Source organism: Rhinichthys klamathensis, unplaced genomic scaffold (genome assembly GCF_029890125.1).
Source record: "Rhinichthys klamathensis goyatoka isolate OS25496 unplaced genomic scaffold, OSU_Roscu_1.1 h1tg000672l_1, whole genome shotgun sequence".
Taxonomy (NCBI): Eukaryota; Metazoa; Chordata; class Actinopteri; order Cypriniformes; family Leuciscidae; genus Rhinichthys; species Rhinichthys klamathensis.
The window spans coordinates 57530-67500 of record NW_026607107.1 but is presented as its reverse complement, the minus strand read 5'-3'; the positions used below and the strand labels follow the sequence as shown (position 1 = coordinate 67500).

The 9971-nt window shown below is 38.2% G+C and overlaps 1 protein-coding gene across 2 annotated transcripts in view; it reads left to right on the top strand.

The window, feature by feature from the left end:
• The window catches only part of ldb1b (LIM-domain binding 1b), a 41876-nt gene that overhangs the window by 15525 nt on the left and 16380 nt on the right, over positions 1-9971 (top strand). Inside the window, exons 1-2 of one of the 2 annotated variants that reach the window (XM_056241762.1) lie at position 1; positions 8790-8892. The exon at position 1 is cut by the window's left edge and continues 240 nt beyond it. In XM_056241762.1, coding sequence (XP_056097737.1) covers positions 8873-8892 — 20 coding nt within the window. In that variant the 5' untranslated portion in view covers position 1; positions 8790-8872. The remainder of the gene's footprint in view (positions 2-8789; positions 8893-9971) is intronic. The other variant, XM_056241761.1, reaches the window with a different exon arrangement.

Below are 9971 nucleotides of genomic sequence, written 5' to 3'. Positions count from 1 at the left end.
GGTAAAGCTGGGGGGGGGGTTTATTTACACCGCTTCAGTGGGACATTTAACTGTTATTTTAACAGACTGAGGGGGTTTGTTTTAATTTCATTGTAGACTTTCATTTGGACATGTTTTACGGTTTTATTAGATCTTGTTTAGGTGTTTTATTTCAACGGTTCTTTGGTTCATGTCGGTGTTTTATTAAGCTGTTAGCATTAGCATGTAGCCTCGGGCCTCATCACTAGGCTTTTATTTTATGAATAATCATCCTCATTTAAATCTGTAATGTCAGTTTTCCCTTATTAAAGTCTGCCAGATTATGATCTCTCACTAAACGTGGTGTAGTTCTGAATGTGTGTGTGTAATAACGTAGTGTAAACACACGGATCTGTGGGTCTCATGACCAGACAATCTGCTGTTTATTCACAATGAAAACCCTCACATTCTGTTTACTTCACGAGCAAACACTTTAAACTGCATTTTACTTGTTGAGAGGCTGATATACATGTTTAAACCGTCTTAAACTCTAGTTGTCTTTCATATAACATTATTTATCTCCTCAATTCGTCATTAAACTCTTTATTTCAGGTTTTAGACACATGCACGATGTTTAATCTGTCTGTTCATAAAGCCAGTTATAAATGATCACAATGTGATGTTTGGCTCCTGTAAGACTGTATGAATGTTTGTGTAATGGTGTAATATTCCTGTATCAGCAGCTGTCGACTCTGTAAAGTAGCTCTCAAGTGTTTTCCTGTTAATTCGCAGTAATTTCCATTTACTGGAAGCCATCAGCATCTTCTCGAGGGTCTCTGTGGTGTTGTGGTGAAAACACTCATTAGCAGATCATATGATCATCGTTTCCCACTTTTCACATGCGATGGATGGACCATTACTCTGTCATGTCAGGCATAAAGTCCACTGTATGTAGTTTGTATGTTGAGATCCGTCCTATAAGCACTCATCTTATCATGTGGCGCGTTTAGATGGGAATTAGATTATGGCCGTAGCCTAAAGTAATGTGGAGACGGAGAGAGATGATGTTTTCAAGAATGCAATTTACTGCATGGGAAGTTTGTTGTTTGATTTGATTTAGAAAGTCATTAAGCAGCAGTTGAATTATATCTCTTAATGGGACGCTCTTAATATCTAGTGCTTGCGTTTTATTTACTCGCTTAATGGCTGAACAGGAAAAAATGCTGATTTCTTTTTTATCCTGCTTTAATGTGAATATAACTCGTGTTTTATTCGTCTCTGACCTGTGAACTGGAAAGGTGTTGTTGCCCGTTTGAGAAGGGATTTGTGTTGGACTGGACTAAACTGTGTCCAGTGAATATTTAATGGCTGGAAGACTGTGTTATGAATGTTTAATGAAGGATGCGCTCTGATTTCGGGAGACTTTCTAAGCGTGAGATTGAAGTTTGCACTGTCCAGTGTTTTGCTCTGAATCTTTCAGTTGTCTCTCTCTAGGGAACACACACATATATGAGCAAAGAAGTCTTTTAGATGGATGCTTTTCTCCAGGTCAGTTTTGTTGTTGGGGTGTGTGTGTGTGTGTTTATCAGGTGTCTGATGAAAAGAACCAGGATTAGTTTAAATCATTAGCGGTGTAATGATTCCCTCATGTCACGATTCGATACTGAACTCACGATACGATATTATTGCGATACTCCAAGACATATGGTAAAAGGCTAACAAAACATGTACTGTAGATTAAAATGCTAAATTTGGTATTTCATTGTGTGTGTGTAAATGAATAGACTTGGACTTGGTGCTGAAACCCAAAGCACAGGACAATAGAGACACCAGAATAACAATATTCATGATTCTGAAGCTGAAAACAGAATTATTTTAGTTGAATATGCTCATTTCACTGACTAGATTTATTAAAAATAATGTAAGCCACTTTTTACTGGTAACATCAGACATTTAGCATTATCAGGATACACAAATATTCCCCCATTGCATTATTATACACTATATTCAACATTATATATAGTAGTTTAATGTAGAACTGACACTAAAACTCTGAAAACTTGGATTTTTGGTGAACTATCCACGATACATATTCTTGCATTTTTGTATTGCGGTATATTGTGACACGATATATAGAAATCATGCTTTCTTCCAGATTGCAGGTGCGTGAGGAGAAACTGTCAGACATCTGATGGTAGACGTGTAATCGGTGGTTTACACTGATCTCGAGAGCAGAGTGACGGTGATTGACTCTAAACTTCAGGTGTTCGTCGGCTTCTTTTAGTCAGATTGGCTTCATGTTTCTCATCAAGCCCGTGCTTCATCCTCTGCTCATGTTTCAATGCCATTTGTAAGTTGCTTTTAACCAAAGTGACCTCTAGGTTGCCTAAATGATGTTAAAGTTTGATTTAACATCCAGAAATAGCCAATGTTGTTGGTTATTATTTATGATAGTTGTTTAATGACAATAAAAACACGGGTATCTGGATAGGAAAAGCTGCCTTTTTATAGTCAAATAATTATTTTAGTGCTTTTCACAATACACATTTCATAGCAGCTTTACAGATCGTCTTATTGTCATGTTTATAATGCTTTAACAAAGCAAGTTTTAGGACTGGGCGCTATATATAACGATGGTATAAATGATTTATTTAGCGTGTGTGTGTATATATATATATATATGTATGTCCACAATAGACTCCAGAATCCAGTAGTTGTTTGTCATGTTTTTGAAATGAGCAAATGTTCTTTTTCCTCTTCATTCTTGGATTGTTTGTATAAATCAATTAGAGAGCGTCTTCCTGTTCGTTCGTACGAGCCTCCATTTTACGATGCGCCCGTGACGTTGACGGCTCTCTGATTTATTTGCGAGACACGTCAAGCCGTCATTGAGGCTGAGCTGTTTCCGCGACAACAGGGGTCGTGACCTCATTGTGGCTGAATGCATCGTGTCATAGATGTGTTTAATTGGCGGGATGGAGAGGGTTAGGGGTGTGGCTGACCTCCGACCCCTGCGCTGGGTTTATGGAGGGTCTTTACTGCTCGAGTGTGAGAGACCGTCACTGTACTAACACACACACACACACACACACACAGAGGCTTGGTTTATCTTCATGGGGACTCTCCATATAATAGACATAATGGTTTTTATACTGTACAAACTGTATATTCTTGCTCCTTACGCTAACCCTACCCATCACACACACACACAAACCCTACCCATAACACACACACACAGACACACACACACTAAACTTACCCATCACACAAAGCTTCTTTACACAATTTAGGTCCATAGTGACACTAGTAGTCCCCATGAGTGTGTGTGCATTCAGGGACAAGTCCCCACCGGGATAGAAAAACATGTGTACACACACACACACACACACACACACACACACACACACACACACACACACACACACACACTATACTTTAACTCTTTTCCCAAAAGTCAAGTCAACATCTCTGGGTTTTAACGCCACTGGATCACTGACCAATCAGCACTACCGGTCAGAAGTTTGGAATAATGTTTTTTAAATGTTTTTGAAACAAGTCTCTTCTGCTCACCAAGGCTGCATTAATTTAATGTAAAAAACAGTGTAATATTACTCCAGTGTAAATCATCTTTTTTCTATGTGAATATATATTAAAGTGTAATTTATTCCTGTGATCAAAGCTGAATTTTCAGCATCATTACTAGGGGTGGGAACAGGGTCCGAAATGAACCCCTGCCAAGCGCCAAATGCGGGTAGATTTTCCGTTTGGCGAGTAAATCTCAAAAGGCTATCCGCCCCACTGGCGGGTGAATGTTCATACCAAAATAGTAATCATTCAGGACTAAAATACTACCCAGTGTTATTTTCCATTTGATTACTTTATTCAGTTTCTGTATATGAATACTAGTGTTAGACCTATTCAAAAACTTTTCTCTTTATTTGTATCTTTATTCTATTGTATTTTATTTGTGCTACTTTTTTTCAATTTAATTAAACAATTTAAATCAAGCTTCCTTGTTCTTAACAACAATATTACCCCATTATAAAACTGCAATGAGCGCAAACATTTAGGCAAGATAAATGTAATAATTTTGTTTGGAAAAAATGCCAAAAAAAAAAAAAAACTCTTTCTCTTCGGATCCAGGCGAACGTATAAACAAGGCTTCACCGTCTCCTAAGCGCTGTCTTGCTCTCTCTCCCTGGCACATATTAATCAAAATAAATCGACACGATGGTAAAAGGTCGGAAGACCATAGTTTCATGTGGAGCATTCGGATATATTTTTTTACCGCTGGGTGTGAATTGTGCTAAAATACCTTATCTTCTCTGAAGCGTTCCGCACATTCAGCTGACATAAACCACACTTTAAATAAACGAAAAACCTATCCAGTGATGAAATGTTTTCTGTGTTGACACAACTCTTGTGGGATGTCCTGTCCTAGCTGCCGGGATAATCACACAACGCGTACACATCCCATAATGACACGTCCAATTCGCGAACTAATGACTCCTTTGAACCGATTCATTTTAATGAATGGTTAAAACAACTGATATTTCCAGTCCTCCAGTTACTGATCGGATCAGTCAGGGTAAATGACCAAAACTTGGATGTCTTTTTCCAGTAGTAAACAAGCACTGTTAAGTTGTTTTGATTGATACTGTGAAGCAGCTTTGATACAATCTGTATTGTGAAAAGCGCTATATAAATATATTTGACTTGACTTGACTTAATTGGAGTAGGCAGAGTAAAACTAAATATTTTTTTGAAATAATTATAATATATTATTATTGCATACATTTTATTAAATATGCAATTAATATATTTTATTTGTACAGAACTATTTTCATAGGCACCACCACAAAAATATAATTTTAATGGGTCTCATTCATGAAACATTCGTAAATATGCGAGTGATTTGCGCGTAAAGAGACATTCCCGAAAACTCTTCTCCTGATTCACAAATACTTTGTAAACGTCAGATGTGATAGTGAAATGTGTGTGTGTGTGTGTGTGTTAATGAATTCCAATCAGTCGTAAATGGGATGCGCGTGCACGTTCATTCTCAATTACCATAAATCCCGCCCATTAAATCCGACTGACAACTATATATGGGCATCATATTATGACATGAATGCGAATGAAAAAAAAAATTCTCAGATGCAGAAATTGAAGTTTTATTATCAGAAGTTCATTCAAAACGCCACATTTTATTTTCAAGCGTATATAGTGGCATATCGGGTCCTAAAGAAAGGAAGCTTGGCAGCATTTTACAGATGCAGTTACTGGAGTTTCATCTGTTAATCGATCATTCCCAGAAGTGAGAAGAAAATGGTTCGACATTAAGCTTGAGAGCAAAAAACGAATTAGTTCACTTCGGAAAAATAGTATTCAAACTGGAGAAGGACCACCATCGCAGATGCTATTACTGGCTCTCATAATAAGAAAAACCGTATGTAATTACTATATATAACATTTTTTCAAAATGCTGTGCAAATATGTACCCGATTAAGGTGAATTAAAATGCAGCCTTAGTTATTAATGAGCCAAACGTTCGAGTGTTAAGCGCTAGGGCTGGGCAAAAAAATTTATTTTTCTTTTAATCGTTTTTTAAAACGTGGACGATTCAAAATCGATTCTCAACGGCCACGAATCGATTTTTTCAATATTCAGGGCTCGCGGTGCTGCGTCTTCTCTCTCTCTGCACGGGGCAAGCGTCAAGCGCTGCAGGCGTCAATACACTCGTGTTTACTGTACGTTCACACCGCCGCCGACTTGAGCGTCAAAGAAGCTCTGGCCGCCCTGTCAAGGACGCTTGTCAAAAAGTACAGGGAAGCTTGTTGACGCTTTGGACGCTTTGAACGCTCTGAAGTTGCAGGGAGAATAGAAGTGTCACAACATAAAATGTAATAAACAGAAAAAAACTAGCAATACATTAAAGAAATCTTTTATAATGACAACATTTTTATAACCGTTTTGGTCACATTTGGTCGGGGAAAAAAGAATAGAACTATTATTATTATTATTTGCGGTCAAATCGGTGTCACCGTGAGCAAATGAATTGCATTCTCGCTTTAAAACGAGCGATCGTAAATATTTCAAATAAAAGTTGCGCTCTCACGGTCCCTATAAGCAAACAACGTCATGTCATAAATGATAGGAAACCCAGCAACGGCGATTATTGGCTTCTCTTCCATTTTCTCGGAACTTGTTTTGGTAGGAACGAAAGTTTACAGCGTGTGTTTCTCCGGAATCAGCCAGCGCGAGGGACGTCTATATTCCGATTGGTTGCTGGCGTTTTGCCGCTGCTTGCCGCTGAACCGTGTCACAGCTCATTACCATAAAGTTGAGCTTCTTTCAACTTTCTGATTGACGCTCAAAACGCCCAAAACGCGACGCCGAGGGATTTGACGCTCCTTGCAGCTGAGAGAAGCCAGCTTCCATTGAAAATGAATGACTTCCGGCCGCTTTGGAAGCTCAAGTCGGCGGCGGTGTGAACGTACAGTTAGGAGTCGGGACATGACGGAATATTCACTTGCACAATCGGGCCAGCATTGCATCGTAACTAACGTTTATCATTTTCACGTCTTTTTAAGTTTTACCAGTTTAAACATTCAAGCAATTTTTAAACTATCCAGTGCTCGCGCACTCTCAGAGATGTTTTCACTGCGTGCACAAGCAGTAAAGCCTAAATCCGCCTCACAAACAGCTCGCCAGTAACAAAAGTTCTTTTTCGTGGATTATATCGTTTTAACAGTTAAAAACACGCAAAATTATGTCAAAACTCTGGCCTTGGTGAGTAACCTCGTAAAGACAGTCGGTTATGTCTTAAATAAGCATGAAACGCGTGTGACAGACAGTATAATGAAACAGTAATGGATCCGTGCACTAGTTCTTAAAGTGAACGCCGCCGTATGTGTCTGTCGTTAATTTTGTTTTCAAAACAACATAATAATTAATAGCCTATGTATTTAATTCAGTCAGGACTAAAAGACTATCCAGTGTTATTTTACATTGGATTACTTTATTCAGTTTCTGTATTTCTGACCTAACTTTTCTTTTTATATCTCTTTATTTGTGTCTTTATTCTATTGCATTTGTGCTACTTTTTTCAATTTAATTCAAAGATTGAAATCAAGCTTCCATGTGTTGCATAAACTCTTAACAAAAATGGTAAAAACAAACATTTAGGTGAGATCAATGTAATAAAAAATTGTCTAAAAAATGATAACTGATATTTATTTATCTATCTATCTTAAACATAAAATAACCTGATCCTGTTTGATCAAGGCGTGCGACTGTTCTGACTTGTCCAATTTTCAGCATCAATTTTGCATCTTGCATCAAAATCCTTTCTATTCATTGTAGGCATTTAGTGTATACACTAAATGCCTACAATGAATAGACAGGATTTTGATGTGAAAAAGACACTTTAATGTCTCCGTTTGTCATTCTGTAAAGCAAAGCAGATGAGAGTAGATCATGATCAGAAACCCGATTAGAAATCATTATGGATAAAATCGAATCGTTTTGAATCGAAAATCTTTTTGAATCGAAAATCGATTTTGAATCGAATCGTGGCCTCAAGAATCGGAATCTAATTGAATCGTGAGATGGTAAAAGATTCCCACCCCTATTAAGCGCACTATGTACGCGTGGCTAGGAGCAGGTGTAGATTTCTTGTGTACCAACTAACATTTGGAAAATACGAACATTTTAATGAATCCGAAAATTTACGCCAGAACCACTTTACACACGATTTACACAAAAAATCGTTCTGCTCGTGTTTCATGAATGAGACCCAATGTGTGTAAATTATGTAATATGTGTGTAAATAAAAGTAAGAAGGGAAAATGATAGACCAGAAATATAATGACAAAAATGTTTAAATATAGCCTATATATAAATTAATGTATATGTGACACAAAAAGGCTGTTTATTATTTTGGCCGGTAAAAAATATGCTTGGCTGGTGGATTTTTTCATCTACCAGTCCCCGTGGCAGGTGAGCCAAAAAGTTAATTTCGGACCCTGGGTGGGAATCTCTAGGCACCTCATGATTCGATTCAATTGCGATTCGATGCTAAAGCGATTATCGATTATCTGAATCTTTTGTGTGTGTGTGTGTGTGTGTGTGACTATAAATACTTTGAAGACCCATAAAGAATTAACGTACAATATATTTTATTAACATTGCAAAGAACCAACAGGAAAATAAATGTGTGCCTGAACTAGCAGCATACTTGTAGTAAATTAATAATATAACAACGACCGGTAGCCTACAGCCGAGTGTTTTTCCTCCTGGGTGGAAACGTGTCATATGGCTTCTCATGTTTCCGAAATATTTTAGTTTTATTCTACAAAGCTTACAAATAGTGTGTCTCTTGTCCAGCTCCTTTCCCCCTTCAACTTCAGAAGCCAAAATATTTCCACACGTCAGCTTTTAACGCGGAGGGTGTTTGGATATCGCGCTCAGCCCTCGGGTCTCTGTTATGTGCGCGCCACAGACGGTCCGGCCACTGCACTTCCGCACTTCAGAGTTGCGTCTTTTGCGTTCCGTCAATATTACGTTATTATAAATATATACATATATATATATATATAAAAAAAATAAAATTCTTTTGAAAATCGATTTTTTATATTTGTGAATCGATTCAGAATCGTCCACGTCCGCATCTAAGAATCGATTTTTCCCCCACCCCTAATCATTACCCCTAATCCAGTCTTCAGTGTCACATGAGCCTTCAGAAATCACTATATGATGATGAATGTGATGTCATTAAACTCTCCTGATGTTTGACTAATGTGTCGAATCATTTCTCTGTCTCCGCTCAGGCTGTTCCTCCAAGTCGTTCAAGCTGTACTCTCCAAAGGAGCCCCCCAACGGAAGTGCTTTCCCCCCCTTCCACCCCGGCACCATGCTGGACCGAGACGTGGGGTGAGCTGAGCTGAGATCAGTCACTGTAATATCCACACACTGGCCAGTAATTTGTAACACACACCGGTATCATTCAGAGTGCATTGCTACAAGCTCAGAGTAAATGGTAAAGGGATGTAAATAAGGGATAATGTACATCCAGAATAAACCCCCTTCAGGTGTGTGTGTGTGTAAGGGATAATGTACATCCAGCCGGTTGTTATCTCAGAATAAACCCGACCGGGTGATCAGGATCAGATCTTCATCAGCCTGAAGGGGGTTTATTCTGAGATGATAACCGGCTGGATGTACATTATCCCTTACACACACACACACACCTGAAGGGGGTTTATTCTGAGATAACAACCGGCTGTAAACTTGCTTGCAACGTCAAGGTCATGGGTTCGAGTCCCAGGGAAAGCAAGAACTGTTAAGAATGTAAATGTGTTCCTTGAAATGCAATGTAAGTCGCTTTGGATAAAAGCGTCTGCAAATGCATAAATATAAATGTAATGTAAATGGATACTTGCCACAAGTAAATAATTAAACAGGAAATATTGTTCTGAGTCAAAATATTTTATTACGCAAAGCTTCCGCGGAGAGAGCAGTGGCTAGCGCGGCAAGTTCAAACTAGGCGGACATTTAAGAGATGCGGTATACAGTCATAACACTTACAGAGTGAACTTTATCTGTCATCTAATCCAGTGTAATATTGCTAATGTTGCTTGATCACTCCAACTATATTCATATAAAAAATAAAATGTCTTGACTATTTTAAACTTGTCGTTTTGCTGAGACGTTCTAAGTCCTCATTGAATGTGTGCCGAAGCCTGTTTAATCGAGGTAAAGATTCTCAGATTGTATCATGCTTTTCTGAATGGACACACAGATACTAATTTCATTTGTGTGGGTCGTAAAAAGGTCAGAAAGGCATTCAATTCGATTTTAGAAACCCTGTCAGTCAAGGGATATTATAAGTATATTTTTGAGTTCTAAACATTTATGTATTTGGCAGATGCTTTTATCCAAAGCGACTTAGATTGCACTTCAAGGTACACATTTTTTACATTCTTATCAGTTCTTGCTTTCCCTGGGAATCG